A 15,780-nucleotide genomic window follows, 5' to 3' on the forward strand; every position below is an offset into this window, starting at 1 on the left:
GCTTATTGACATTCCTGGAGTTTTGAGGATTACGTCTACAATCTAATTGCTTTTAAATAAATTGAAATATTCAATCAGAAGGTATCATTTAACCATTAGTCAGTTTCAACATGTAATTACAATGTACTTTGTAAAGCTTTGTTTGGGGAGCAACAATAGGTGTTGATCAGAGTTTGCAAGAAGGTAATATTAAATTGAAAGTTAAGTGAAATGAGGTCTTGGAAAGAAGGAAATGGTTAAAATGAGAATGCATTAAAGTTGGTTCTTAACAAAGAAAAATAGGAAATTTAATAAGCAGTGAAGTCCAGTCTGATTTAAAAAAAAATGGCAAAGTTAAATATCCGTTGAAGTGAGATCAGAAATGAAAAAAATTTTGAAAACATTGCATAAACATATAACAAAGCAAGGTTATGCAATAAACATAGTGTAAGGTCTGAAATAAAAGAAAGTCATTTGGCAGGTATAATCTAACTGGAGCAATAATATCTGTATAATGTGCAGTGCCTTAAAATGCAGGTCAAATATTATCGTTCAAAATGCATTTAATGTAATTTATTTAATATCAGTGTAATAGCCAGTATGATATAAAGCTTCTTTCTTTCGGTCAATTGCTTCGTGAGATGGGTTTGCCACGGGCATATATTTGTGCCTTGGATATCATGGTGAAGTGTATTTGCTCCTCCCTGACTTGCCATGTACACTGGTTTTTCTGGCTTACACTGTATACAGCGTGTGTTTGCTCTGTTGCCTTGGCTAACCATATTACTGGCTTGGGCTGGCTGTGTTACTTTATACATGTAACAGTTGGCTGTTCACAGACCTTTTTGATACACATTGCTTTCATCAACATGGAGAGAAATTTTTATCATGGGTATTCTGATTAATTAATAATTTTGATTAATAAAAACTTTGGTTTCATATGGGATTCAAAATCACACTTTTAAAATATGAATGTAAGAAAAGTAATTTAACTCAAAGTTTGGCTCAGAAAATTCTTGTATTCTTTATAAATTGGAATAAATTATTCTCTTTGTCAAAGATGCAGATCCTGAAGAAGTGAAATTTGTACAAACTTTGATTGTGTGTATAAAAGCCAAAAAAATCATTGAAAAGGATGAATATTGTTATGATGGACACCAAATTTTATATGAATGTATGTAAGAACTTATTCTCAGTTAAAGTTTCGGAAATCTAAATTGATCATTAATACAACTATCTTAGCAATTCCAAGTAAGGCCCACCCATGAATAGGTACATGTTGAGGTAAAGTGTGTATGGCTTGATGTGGTATGGGTCTGTTTTGAATAAACCATATTGTCCACTCTATAGATTATTACTCTTCTGGTATTGTACATTAAACAGGGTTGTGTCATCTTCTTTATTGTTGGCTCTATGAATAACCTGAACTTTTTAATCAGTCCAAAATAACCTTTGTAATAACTGTTTGCTTTGCTCAAGGCAGATTTATATTGAGGTTAACAAGCTATTCTCTACCTTTTGCCATTGTATTTTTTTTTTTTTTTTTTAACAAGCCTTTGTTTTTTTATGAGTTAAGCTTTAATGTGGATTTGTGGAAATCTATATATATTTACATGTGTGTTTGTTTTTAAAAAATTAATTTTGGGTGTTAATACTAGTTATAAATAGACCTTTTATAGTACGCACACACACACACACATGCACACGAGTTGTGTGCACATGTTGTTGTTTAGTGTGTGGTTATACTTTGGTATGTATAAGTGTAGCCGTTTCTAATTCATAGTGCATGCCCAGACTGATCTGAGCATTCATCTGATTTAAGAAGGGATCATTATAAACAGCAGGCTTTTTATCAGCTGTCCAAATTCTGTTGTTGTATGAGTTATTCCCCTTGGGTTTACAGCGGCCTGCCTTGGGCGTGCTTTCCGTTGCGATAACGGTCAGTGTGTGGCTAGTGGTAGCAACTGTAATGGAGTGCGAGACTGTAACGATGGTTCGGATGAGGAGGGCTGTCGTAAGTGTTATCACTCAACTTTTACAATTCTTTGGTTTCTGTTTCATTGACATTTGCATGCAGTTATACGCACATTTTTAAGCAGCATCTAAATGTAGTTATTCATACGAGTCCATGTGAGCTGTCATGAAATTACAGTATATCTCGTTTACAAATGGAAATGGGAGATTGTAGCTTGGAAAGCTGGTGCATGGTATCAGGTTTTGTTCATTGACAGAATGGTGGTGGAAGAATGTTGCCATTTATAACATTAAATTTGTTCATGTAATTATCATGTTGTTGTTACAATGCATTTTGTACTTTAAGTTAATACGATGCTTTGGAAAGCTGTAATTATTTTTGGTTCACTCCTCTATGGAAAGAACACAAGAGTTATGTTCGCACCTTGGCACATGGCTTGTCAGTTGTTTTACTACATACATTAGTGGAAGCAAATTGACACGAAGGCAAAATCCCAAGTACCACATGGCACAGTGAAACATGCAAGAAAAAGCTGCAAAGCATATTTTATTAATGTGCTTTGAAGTGTATTATAGAAATAGAAATAGAAATTTGACACATTTTTCACAGCAATCTTTTATCTTTCCATTTAGATTTTCCTTAATAAAACTGAATGTACATGTACGTTGCTCCTTTTAATTTCTTTAAGGGTTGAGCATGATTAATGTTTGTAAATTATAATAATTAACTTTAATAATGTGTTACACACAGTAAAAAAAAGGAATCACATTCTATATCAGTTATAATGCTTCCTTTAAACAAAGCATCTTGTACACATTACTATTTATTACAAATGTTTCATTTGTGTATATTTCTACAAAACGAGGCCTCCGTGGCTCAGTTGGTTAGAGCACTAGCGCAGTGTAATGACCCAGGAGCCTCTCACCAATGCGGTCACTGTGAGTTCAAGTCCAGCTCATGCTGGCTTCCTCTCCGGCCGTATGTGGGAAGGTCTGCCAGCAACCTGCGGATGGTCGTGGGTTTCCCCCGGGCTCTGCCCGGTTTCACCCACCATAATGCTGGCCGCCGTCGTATAAGTGAAACATTCTTGAGTACGGCGTAAAACACCAATCAAATAAATAAATAAAACATAACGGAACATGTTTTTTGTACACCACATCAGCAGTTGCATCTGTGTAATGTTAAAGTTTTATGGAAATTTTTGAAATAATTATTGATGTCCACTTGATGTGACAACAATGCTATGCAACAGCAAAGCATAGCATCAAATGAACAGACTTATAAGTTGTCCTGTGGTAGACATTTTATTCAAGTGGAACATTTTAGTGATCTGGAAAACTGTGATAAATACAAAATATAAAGTCAAGTATATGCAAAAGTTGTCATGTGAACTTGCTGCTTGAGGAGTTGTTAGATTAGAATTAGTTATTAGCAGTTAGATTATGATTTATTTTCATTGTCTGAGGTTATGCATGCTGTTCACTGATTGAGCACCATTAACTGTTTGCTTTTGTTAGTCCCTGCCTCCTGCGTAGAAGGTCTCTATCGCTGTGATAATGGACAGTGCATTGACAACGCTGCTCGCTGCAACGGCATCGATGAGTGTGCTGATGGCTCTGACGAAAGAAACTGTCGTTGGTGTCCTTTTTTCCTCTGTTCTCATTTTGATCACTATATAGACACTGTTTTCTTTAAATTTTTTTTCACATTTACTATGTGATGTATATGGGTGTTGGCTCAAAGTTCTTTACCATTCATACGCATTCTAAACTTACATATGTACATCTACTTGGGTATAGGATTCATAAGTCATAAGCTCAGATAACATTACAGGTAGCGGTTACATGTACAGTTTTGTTTTCATCATACACGGGCAGGTGACTTCATCTTTCGATGCACAGTATTTGTATTTTTGATATTGGTGGCATTGGATTCCTCTTTAATTGAATTTTGTCCACTATATAATCTTAAGAACCAGATAGTGGCTGATATATGTGTCTGGAATGAGCAATTTTTAGACCACATTATTTACCTTGTTGACTTTTGTCGGTCTCAGGTTGTCCTCCGGGAGACTTCCGTTGCCGTGATGGCACCTGCATTCCAGAAAGGGTCCGCTGTGACGCCATTCAAGATTGTGATGATGGATCAGATGAAGTCGATTGCGGTAAGTCAAACAGTTCGCCAAGCGGTTTTTTAAATGGCGTGCCAAGCAGTGTGCCAAACAGTGTATCAAACAGCGTGCCAAACAGTGTACCAGACGGTGTGCCAAACAGTGTGTCCGGAACCACACTGCATTTCATAGCGGGTTAAGCAGCTGCTCCATCAGCTTAACGTGGAAACTGAAAGAGAAAACTGGTGCTTTTTGGACTCCCCATTTTCGGGTCTGTGGAAAAAATAAGAGTGCTGTTTGGGCACCTCTTGCTCACTTCTGTTTTTCCCCGTGAAGTGGGCATTGAGATGTGATTTTGATTAATGGTGTTAAGATTTATGGAGACCGGATATCCAAGAGAACTGGATAGAAAGTCACTACACTCCATAAAGCTGCATCAAAGCCAAGGCAAACCAGAAAGATCTGGATACAGATATATGGCATAATTGGTGAGAGACATGGTTTTGGCTCTGAGAAAATGCTTCTACACATTTTCAATAGAGTATAAAGTAAACATTTGGAAATGATATCAGTGGTTATTAAGGTATCTTTGCATTCAGCGGTTGAAACGAGGAACCTCTCACCGATGTTGTTGATGTGAGTCTAGCTCTTGCTGACTTCCTCGCCGGTAGTACGTGAAAAGGCCTGCCAGCAACCTGCAGATGGGTTTCCTCAAGCCCGGGTTTCTCCCATTGTAATTCTGGCCCCTGTTTTCTAAAGTAAAATATTCACTGGTGTCGCCAACCCAGTTTGAAATATCGTGTGTAATTCATCTTCGTAATGGTTTGGTTGCCCAAAGCTGGCAACACAAGCTTTTCTGAATAATTATTAACATCTGCACAGTGTGTAGGGCCGTGGTAGAAGTAAGTGATCAACATTGCTTGAATATCTGTGACATCTAATGTTCATGGAAGACCTTTTGGTTTTTTTTTTCCTTTTTTTCTACAGAAAATAGCATAGAGTATGTCACATGTTTGTTAGTAAATTGCCAACTATCAATGATTTACCCCTTCAACCATAAAACTGACCAACATTGTGAAAGTGAAAGTTCTTGTAAACGGCATCCAAAAATCAGAAAAATTAATAAATAGATAAATAAATAAATAAACTGTCTGCAGTTGTGCACATGGGCACTTGTAGTAGGCTAAAATGTATGCTTACATTTAAAATCTATGGAAACTAATTCCACTTCCCATTGCCCACAGAGGGCTGTGCTGACAGTGAGTTCACCTGTGTTGATGGCACCTGCATTGACGGCCGACGTAAGTGCGACCGTATTCCCGACTGCGCCGGAGGCGAGGATGAGGAGGGCTGTGGTAAGTTGTGCCCCTTTGACAAGGAGCCTTAGAGCGTTTCATCATTACGCTCGCAGGTGGCAGTCAGGAAAGGGTGGAAAGTGTGAAGTTTGCCATCTCCAGGGAACCCTGAAGCTTTGAAGATCTCTCTCAGCTTGAAAACCCTGTTCCCCTTTTTTTTTTTTTGCTACATTCACCTGCATGTTGACAGTTTGTAGGACAGCCAGAATGTAAGTGGAATGAGTCTGGTTTGGGAGGATTAGTTCCACTGGTGGTCCAGTGAGGTCACATTAGGGTATGAGTTGTGGGACTTGAGTCACATTGGGGTGTCCTAGTTGGGGTAGTGTCAGGTTAAAACTTAGTCTTTTCTGACGAAGTGTACATGATGTCTTTAATACAGTCTTGCACAGTTTCATTGAAACTATAATTGAGTCTAACTCTTCACCATACGTTCCAACTGGTTAGAACAACGGGTATTAAGACTAATTTAAATAAGGAATACTATCAAACAGTATAAAAAAACGTTTATAAAAAGTTCAAAAACTAACTCAAATAGGATTCAGATAGTTTGTTGTGTTCTTTTGTCAAATGACGTATATGTACTCATCCCATTAATCAGATTAATTATATCAACATAGGATGTTCCACTTACATTTGGAAGGTCATTACATTCCCCAAGTCTTGTTATTTAGTTTCCTAAGTTTATTACGTTTCTGGCCACTGAAGCTTCCCTTCTTTTTTTATACATATTCTGATAAATCTCAATATTTGTGAAGTCTGCAAATATCAAAGACAGGAGGATTCTCTGAACGGTTTATATAATGAAGTGTTTGCGCTCGATCTTTTAGTGGATATTTATACCAGTTGTCATGAAATTTAACATTAAAATTTGCGAGCAAGCAAATTAAATGTTCTTTTCAAACTGCAATAATTTGAATTACAAAACAAAATCGAATCCTTCTTTCTTACCTGGAAAAATGGCTGTTTTCTCTCCATCTTCCCCTTAGAACTGCACATTGAATTTGTACCTCTGTATTATTCTATCAATATTATTCATACCTATTTTTGGTGCCTTCCCTTTGTTGTGATCCATGTCTTTTGTTGCTGTCCCCTTTCTTGCCTGCACCTTCCATTGTTGCCATGGTTATATGTATGTCTTTTTTTACCCTGTGTTGTGTAGCCATGTTTTATGCATGAGAATCTCTCCTGTGACTGTCTCCCTTTCCCTTGCAGTAATAGGTAGACAGTGTCGTGAAGATGAGTTTAGCTGTCGCAATGGACAATGCATTGAACTGCCTTTGTTCTGTGACAGAAAGCCTGATTGTTCTGACGCGTCTGATGAAGAGGATTGCCCTGGTACTGCTCTCTGTTTGTCTGCGTCCTACTCCAAAGTTACATGTATTTCAGCTACTAAATTAAGCACATCTTTATCTGACAAATGTCTGTTTGAGATGATTTGCACCAACGGCCATGTTGGATCCTCATCAAAAGAATGCCATGGTCTTTCCTGGAATGTGCTTATCACTGTATACAGTGGACCATGAAAATCATTTTGCTAAGAGTCCCAATATGGTTGTGAGTGCAAGACCCCAATAGCAAAGAAACTTAACATATGTTGAGTCTGATATCTTTGGTCTTAGGCTATTTGTTGTTTAAATTTATACACACAATACATATATATTGTATACAATGTATTATATACAATACTCATACACACTACCTCATTTAATAACACATACAAAAGACCATTACACAGGAATACAAAGGGTTAAAGTTAAATGTTAGTGAATGCGCTTGTATCTATTATTGTTCGTGTCTCATCCGAAATTATTATTAAAAAAGTGATTCTTGTATGTTTACCAAATTTGGTGAACCTCTTGAGCAGAAAATCAAAACTTTTGCAGCATAACCAGTACAGGATCTCATGCTGTGTTGCAGTCAGGCCCCTTTTTAGTAAATGGTACATATTAAAAGATAGAATGTTAAAAATTTAACCGACAAGCAGAATGATGGACTTACAGAAGAAATTATGACACGTGTGTGTCCTTTGGATGGAATATTACACTTTACTTTGTAACATATGGGTGCCACTTCTTCTGGCTTTATACCCTGCCTAGCTTATGTATAGCAATGGGCCTGGATTAGAACATACAGCTGCTCTGATTAAGGTTCATTGATATGAACTATGGAAATGCAGTTCACTGACATCCCCCCACCCCCACACACACTACCCCATTTAATAACACAGACAAAAGACCATTACACAGGACTAAAAAGGGTGAAATTGGCTAACTTGTTGTCAATCTCACTGGCATTGGGTTTCATCAAGAATTTGTCAGAAAAGATCTGTATATAATTGAAAAGCTGAAATACATGGATTTAATTTTGGCCTTTGCTGGACTGGTCAGTATATGGCCAGTTTTTGGCCAAAATAAGTTGTAAACCTGGCCCAAGTTTCATGTTGGCCTGTAACGTGTAGAATTGTAATGTGTTTGTGTTCTTTGTTTTAGTTTTCTTTCGATTTGTTTGACTTATGAATGTTTTAAGTTTCCTCTTTTAAAACTCTTCACTATCTGTTGAGTTGTAACAAGACACACTTGTTAAAAAATGAAATGTTGGGAGCAAGCATTCACTTCACACTTTGTTAAAATAACATTGTACAGAAAACACTATCAGTACCACATTCATTATTGTCTTCAAGTACATGTAATTTCTATTAGAGAAAAATTAGAAGAAAAAAATCTTTGTCAAAATTGTGCAACTGTCATTGAAAGCTGTAAACGTCATTGCTGTTAAATTTTTGTTTTTGTGTCAACCTATTTCTCGTGTGCTGCTTTTTGGAATAGTCACTCTTCTGCTTTGGCACCACATTAGTTTTGTAGAAGCACCAAAGTAGCATAGAACCCCCAAATTATTGCTGAAGCACCACATTAGTGTAGCACATGCTGATACATGTCAGTGTCACACACGCACGTATGATGGTGTGATGATATTGTTACATGCTATAGCGTGGAACATTTTTGTTATAAACTCATTGATGTTAATATTTTATTTTAATAAATAAGAGACACATTTCCATATAAACAACAACTGATCTAAAGATTTCCTTTTCAATTTTTTTTTTTTGAATCCTATTATAATTTATTTAAGTTACGTTTTATGTTATTTTTGATTAATATATTTCTTTAGTTATTATTGTAACTTCTTTAAAGTATAACTGCAACCATATCTTGTTTTGTCCCATTTATTAATTGTAAATCTTGTATGATAAACATATGTGGTATGAATGATTTACCCCCTGTATATGTATTGAAACATTCACATTATCATTTCATGCATACACATCAGTCCTTTTAGTTTTCATAGTTCATGATGGTCACATTTTAGGAACAAGTAGCATCAGTTGAAATTTTTAATGAACATATACATGTTTATTACTACACCATAGCAGAGCAGATGAATATGTGCATCATTTTAGAGTAACTCTGTAATGTTGAAGCAGAGGGTGGGCTTGGTTTAAACATATTTTCTCTAGAGATGGAGTCAATATAGCAAGGTTAGGGTAGTATCAGAGCACACCTAGAAAGTTTTGACTTTGACCCGGTGTTCTTACACAGAAAGAATTTAACCATGTATTTTCTATTTATTTTCAATAAAAGTTAAATGTTTTATGAGCCTATGTTTTTGGGAAAGAAAAAAACAAATTTTGTGTTCATGCTGTTAGAACAAAGGAGGGGTTTATAGCTGGAATATTATCTTCTGTCAGATTAATTTGAATATTCGTAACTATAAAACTATTGCAAACAGTTTAGGAACATCACAATATGGCTGCATTGCTGCGTAATTAAACCATAATCGTTCATTCATTCATGTACTTATCACCGGTTTTCTTTTGTTATTAAGTTAATTGTACCAGTTTGAAGTCCATAAACCATGTCTTGGTCTCCTCACATTCTTAATTAATTGTGTGTGTTTATTTCATTTGTCTCCCCCCATCACCTCATATTCCATTGACCACCCCCTAACCCTTATTTGTTCAGACTCCGCATGTGTGTGTACTTGTGTAACCTGTGTGGATCCTAACTTGTCCTGTCCTTTCAGAATGCAGAGAGGATGAGTTTAAGTGTCGCGACGGTACGTGCATCGACGCTCAGCGTCGGTGTAATCGCGTGCCCGAGTGCCCTGACCGCTCAGACGAAGAAGGTTGTGGTACGTCGATCCACTCAATGTAGTCTATAGCGATAGAACCACAGCATTGATAGTTAACCGGAGGTTCAGTGCCATCTGTTCTGAAATTTGATATAGTAAGCTGGACAGTGTTCAGCATACCTGCCTCTTTTGCAACAAAATTTTGTATATTTGTTCAACTGATCATTTGTATTTTGTTTCTGTGAACTGGGGTCAAATATTAATAAATGTACAATATGGTTCTACAGTAGACTCCTAAGTTATTTACCAAGCATGAATAAATTTATAGAATGACCTGAAAGTTGCCATGACTTTCTTTATTAATGGTTTGAAATCTATATCTGAAATGTGGACAAAAATAGATAATCTATTCAAATCTGTTCCTTTGGAAAAAATAAACTGGGGCTAAGGTGGATTAAATTAAATTTCAGAATAAATGTTAGGCACTGTGGAGCAAAATGAATTTTGAATTCTGCCAATATTGTTTATAAATATGTTTGATTTAACATACATGTTCCATATATATATATATATATATATATATATGTACGTGTGAAGTCTAACAGTGTGAATGAAATTTGTCATGAAAATAAATCTTACAATCTGTGCTCAACATAAATAATTGCCTTAAACCCCCAAGCTGGCAAGCTTTTGGAAGTCCTGATTTCGTACAACTTGATGTTTTATCTGGTGGTTGTTTGGGGCATACAGTTCAAAAGCAAAAAGGATTTGAAGTTTTTTTGCATAAAAGTGTAAAAGTTTGATTTTTTAACTGTAAATCTTAAACTTGATGTATTTCAAAATGATTAGTTTTTGTGCTAGTTCCCAGCACGTTTACTTGTCCAGTCATTAGACGAAGGCTTTTACATTTGGTATGGTTTGTTACAGAGTGCCGTGATAGTGAGTTCACCTGTAGAGATGGCACCTGTATCGACAGCCGTTTGAGGTGCAATGGTATCCCAGAATGCCCTGACAGAACAGATGAAGCTGACTGTGGTATGTTGTCCAGTTGTTCAGAATTTCGGTTTTTACTCCGTCTGAATGTTTACCATTACGTTTGACTTGTGTGATTCTTCAAACATGTCTGTAATACGTTAATTGTTTAAAGAAAAAGTAGGTGGTAACCCCATGTATTTTTTTAGTGTTGTAAAGAATTTACAGTACCTGCAACCAAACAAATTTCTTGAACGCACAGTGTGAACGTAAGATTTTTTAGCCCACAGTGTAAGTGCAACAAGTTTCTCAGTAGAAATTTTGTTTTGATTAAATTACCAAAATGTAGGCAAAATTTGATAAACCAGCAAGTAAATGCTCATCAACTTTTACAATATTTGTTTTCCTGGGATACATTTTTTTCCTGCTACAATATTATTCCGGTTAAAATTGACTTTACTCCAACAAGGAAGCGAGGTCACTAAGTTTGGAATTTTTGCTATTTTTAGTTTTTTCTGCGAAGGGAATGAGCAATAGTTAAGCAAAAACAATGTTGCAAAACAAATATATTTGTGCTGTTTCTGTCTTGACTTTCACTTTAAATGAGTTTGTCCAAAAGGTTGGTACAGAATTCTCATTTACAATCACTATACTGATAAGGCTGTTTTGATAAAGGTAGATTTTTAAGTAATGGAAATCTGCAAAATTTGGTATTGAAATTGACAAGTCGGGTGTTGACTTTCCTTCTATCTGATCTAGTCACAATAACAGCATGATCATGTGAATCTAAGTTAATGTTTACAAATATAATGTTTGTGAACCACAGATGGTAAATGTGGATCTTAATCAGATAGGCCAAACCTCACCTTTCCAATAACATTTTCATCACTGGAAATCATTGGTGTGAAAGTTGATATTAACCAGCTTCTGTTTTCACTGCATCTGTTAAGATGTTAATCATTAAATCGTGTTTCTAAAGATTTTTCTTCACATTCAGAATTGTATTTACATATATTGTTAAAGAACAGTTGAAAATATATCCACTGGTGTACTCCAGAAAGGGTATAACTGTTAAAACCTTCAATTCACCTAAACTATGATGATTTGTTTGAATATTCCTTGACTGTAGAATTGCATGAAATAACTTGCCTTACTAATTTTTTCTTGAAGGAGGTATTAATTGATTTCCATGTCTGCTGGTTGGTTTTGGTTGATGGAAATTCTGGTTGCTTTTTCCTTTCTGGAAATGTTTTGGGACTACAGAGCTAATTTTGCTATCTGCTTTAATAGAACTTTCCAAGTTTATTCTTACAATTCGATGAATTTTAAAAAAGTTAAATATACATGTACTTGTAGGTACCATGAAGCATGAGACAAAATCCTATACTGTACATTTATAATATTTGGGATGTTGACCATATGTATGGCTTCTAGTGCCTCTGACATTACACAGACTGCATTTGCATTTTTCTGTAATTTTAGGACAGAGTAAGAAATGGAAAATCCTGACTGAATAATCTTGTCTCAGCAAATAAATATAAATTACTTTACATTTTTAATCTGAGCATACAATTGAGCATATAGAGTTTTATAGTCTGAGGCACGTCATGATGACAGTCCTTGGCTCATGGTGTGGCCAAATTGATATTCCTTGCCTGAAATGCATACATTTTAATACAAGAAGTTTATTTAAACCAAAAACAATACATTTGCATATTGTTGGTTTTAATTTTTCAGAAAAAAATTCTTTTGGATTTCAAACAAATGTGTTTTAGCAAAAGTGGAATGCTGGCCACAGAAACATTTAATAAAAGTATACCTAAAGTAAGATCCTTTGTATTATTTAAAATATGGTATATAAAATCTCATGGAGTTTAAAATGGTGAATTCCTCAACCAGAACAGTCAGCAGATTGATACAAACATCAGCAGATTTGAACCACAGCCTGATATTTGCCGGGATGTTCTTCATTGGTCACTTTGGGAATAAGTCTTAGCATCACTGTTCATGGAGTCTTAGCATCAGTGTTCAGAAACCACACATGGCTTTCATAGGACAGTCTCGTATACATGCTTGACGCTTGACCCCCCCCCCCCCCCAAAAAAAAAAATAGAGAGAGCCTTTTCCAAGTAAAGTAACTTGTTAGCCTAAACTGTGTTGTCTGTTGTTCAATACTACCTTCCTACTATATTTGGCCAAACTTTTAAGTCAGTTAAATCAATACTCCTGTAGTACAATTAAGAGAACAATAGACAGTGGGGATTGTGCCCAACTTACCACTGCATGGGAAGGTAAATTACCTCGTTAGTCTAGTGTTGACTTCCAGTAGTCATTGGTTGCTATTTTCAAGCCAGAACTAATTTAGTAGTAACCCACTCTCCAGGTAGCGGTGGATCTGTTAGTATTTCTATTGAGATACCAAGGCAAGACAATGGTCTCTATGCTCTCTATGTCTTTAATTATATTAATACTGGTAAAGTAAGTTCTGGATTGAAAATAGTCACCTGAAAGTTAACATGGTATCAGTATTGTTAGTACTGGCTGTGAGACTGCTTAAGCCACGTTCATAGAGTCTAATTTGCCGAGCAGGACCTAGTTATCCACTATAGTGGAATGAAAATGGGACACTGGCTATTTCATAAGATTGTAGCATTCAACAAAATCACATTTCTTGATACAGCTGATGAAATTGACTGGTCCTGCTTTCATTCTACTAACTTGTTAAATTTGAGGAGTCAATTTGACAAGTGGCGTTTTGTGCTTCACTCATTTGTAGTATTTAAAGACAGAGGCTGTAATACCAAGCTGTGGGAGATCTGCTGCTACCGTTGCTTACATGCATGTCGTATATATCGTCCTAATTCTATCCTCTCTTCAACCAGCATGCAGACGTGATCAGTTTCGGTGCAATGATGGGACTTGCATCGATGCACGTCGACGATGTAATCGTTACCCAGAATGCCCTGACCGGTCCGACGAGGCCAACTGTCGTAAGTGACACAAATGGCAGGCGCAGGGAATAACTATTTACCACTAGAGGAAAAGGGAGGGTTTCTGGTAAAATTGCCCGGGGTGGCGGTGGGAGATTTTTTTTTTTTTTTACAATGATGACAGACTTGTTCTGATTTGGGTTATCAAGTAACTTTGATGAAGGGCATCTGTGAATAGTATCTGAGTGAGAGACATACCATTATAAACGTGGTGGATGATATTTTAAAATAGTTCACTACACACTCCATCTATAAGTTCCACCAGTAACTTGGCTGGGTGGGGAATTTGAATTGCCTTGAGCCATTTTTTAATATGACAATTCTCTGTCTAGGTAACAATATCTTGTGTCTTTGGTTTTACATGTCCAACATGTACTTAGGCAGCTTTTCTGCAGAAACGTTCCAAATAGCAGCATGAGTACTGGAATGGCCTCTTACTAGCTGTAGTTTATATCCAGATATTGTAGATAGTTTTAGACTCTGTCTCCTGATTTTACCTCTCCAACGATGCCATGTGTGAAGCATAGTCTGTAGCTGGAATCCTTTTTAAAATAGTTACAGCTAAGAGATTGACACATAGAGATGCTCAGCAGCTTGCTTGTAAGACTATTTGCTACAAACTGTGTAGAATTTTGCGTGATGCAGGGCTAGAGATTGTGTCTTAAAATATACACGGGGCCTTCGCGGTTCACTTGGTTAGTGCGCTAGCACAACGTAATGACCCAGGAGCCTCTCACCAATGCAGTTGCTGGTAGTTCAAGTGCCAGCAACCTGCAGATGGTCGAGTGTTTCCCCCGGGCTCTGCCCGGTTTCCTCCCACCATAATGCTGGGGGCATTGTATACGTGAAATATTCTTGAGTACGGCATAAAACACCAATCAGATAAATAAATAAATAAAATATTCACGTGCATAACTGGTAACATTTTGAGCTTACAGGCCAGTAATAGCTGGAAGTTCTGAAGTGCGTGTGGGATGCTTTCCATGGGGGGTGTCTTACAAGATACCTGTTTATCCAATGTAAACGTACCTATATGTTTACACTATATGGTACATGTGGTATATATATATATATATACCCTTGTGGTAAAGTTACCACTGTTTGTAAGATGTGTTGGGTGAGGTGGTAAACTTTTCCAAGGAGACAGTGGTAAAACAAGCAAGTGGTTAGCATTTGGTTACATGTGAAATGGGTAATACTAACATAAATTGTCAAGCAAACAAAACAGCTTTTAGGAGTTGAAACAGTGAGGATCTCCATCAAACCAGGGAAAGATTCAGTGAATGATTAAAATAGGATTATTAAAAATTGTCCATCGTATCAAGATACATTAGGTGCATTCTATAGTTATAAGAAATTGAGCAATCAGTAGCAAGGGATAAAAACAGCAGTTGTTTAAAATCCTTCCCTTGTGATGGGCAGTTTTAGACATGGCCCTGAATCGTCTTGCCTTTCTTCTGGTTTAAGCCTGTGATGACCCAGACTTCCGCTGTGGAGACGGAAGCTGCCTGGATGGAGCTCGCCGATGCGATGGTCGCTCAGATTGCCCGGACGGCAGCGATGAACGTAACTGCCCGCGACGTGAGTACTTTTACTTGTTCATATCTCCAAGTATGTCATCTGGCACCATTTCTGACTCCCAACAAGTGTTTGTCATTCTAAATTGAAAGTTGGTACATAGCTTATACCAAAGCAAGGTACAGATCAAGATCAAGCTTCAGGCTGTTTAATTTGTTTTGAACACAATTGTGGCCATTTTAGTTGTAATTTGGATGGCCATACTGCACCTATAGGCATTACTCTGATTGATCGGACTGTTAGGGGACATTTAGGGATTCCAGAAAACATGTTTAAAAAAAAAAAGACAGAACATTTGAAAGGCCATTTCATGCAGATTCAATACATTGTTTTCACATTGTTTGTTTTATGGTGTATAAAGCGCAAATAAAGAATTGAGGTTCTGCAGTGGACATTTTAGGTCATATTGCACAGGCTGAAGGGCAGTGATATTAGAGATTTTTGTATGTTCTCTCTGTTACTCCCACTAACAGGATGTGAGCAGGGTGACTTTTATTGTAAGAGCGGAGAGTGCATAGACCCACGGAGACGCTGTGATGGCCGGGTGGACTGTAGAGACCGGTCTGATGAGGAAGATTGTAGACCACGTAAGTCAGGTCACGCTTAACTGACCAAAAACTGTAAGGGACTTCATAAATGTTATCTGAATTTCATTTGGCTTTTGATATTTGATTCCTGCTTGCTTTGTCTAAA

The 15,780-nt window shown here is 36.8% G+C and overlaps 1 protein-coding gene across 1 annotated transcript in view; it reads left to right on the forward strand.

The window, feature by feature from the left end:
* The window catches only part of LOC135474842 (basement membrane-specific heparan sulfate proteoglycan core protein-like), a 150,482-nt gene that overhangs the window by 46,592 nt on the left and 88,110 nt on the right, over positions 1–15,780 (forward strand). Inside the window, 10 exon segments of the mRNA XM_064754457.1 lie at positions 1,883–1,993; positions 3,472–3,588; positions 4,011–4,118; positions 5,309–5,419; positions 6,632–6,754; positions 9,500–9,607; positions 10,475–10,582; positions 13,402–13,509; positions 14,977–15,090; positions 15,561–15,674. Coding sequence (XP_064610527.1) covers positions 1,883–1,993; positions 3,472–3,588; positions 4,011–4,118; positions 5,309–5,419; positions 6,632–6,754; positions 9,500–9,607; positions 10,475–10,582; positions 13,402–13,509; positions 14,977–15,090; positions 15,561–15,674 — 1,122 coding nt within the window.

Source organism: Liolophura sinensis, chromosome 9 (genome assembly GCF_032854445.1).
Source record: "Liolophura sinensis isolate JHLJ2023 chromosome 9, CUHK_Ljap_v2, whole genome shotgun sequence".
In the NCBI taxonomy this organism is placed as follows: domain Eukaryota; kingdom Metazoa; phylum Mollusca; class Polyplacophora; order Chitonida; family Chitonidae; genus Liolophura; species Liolophura sinensis.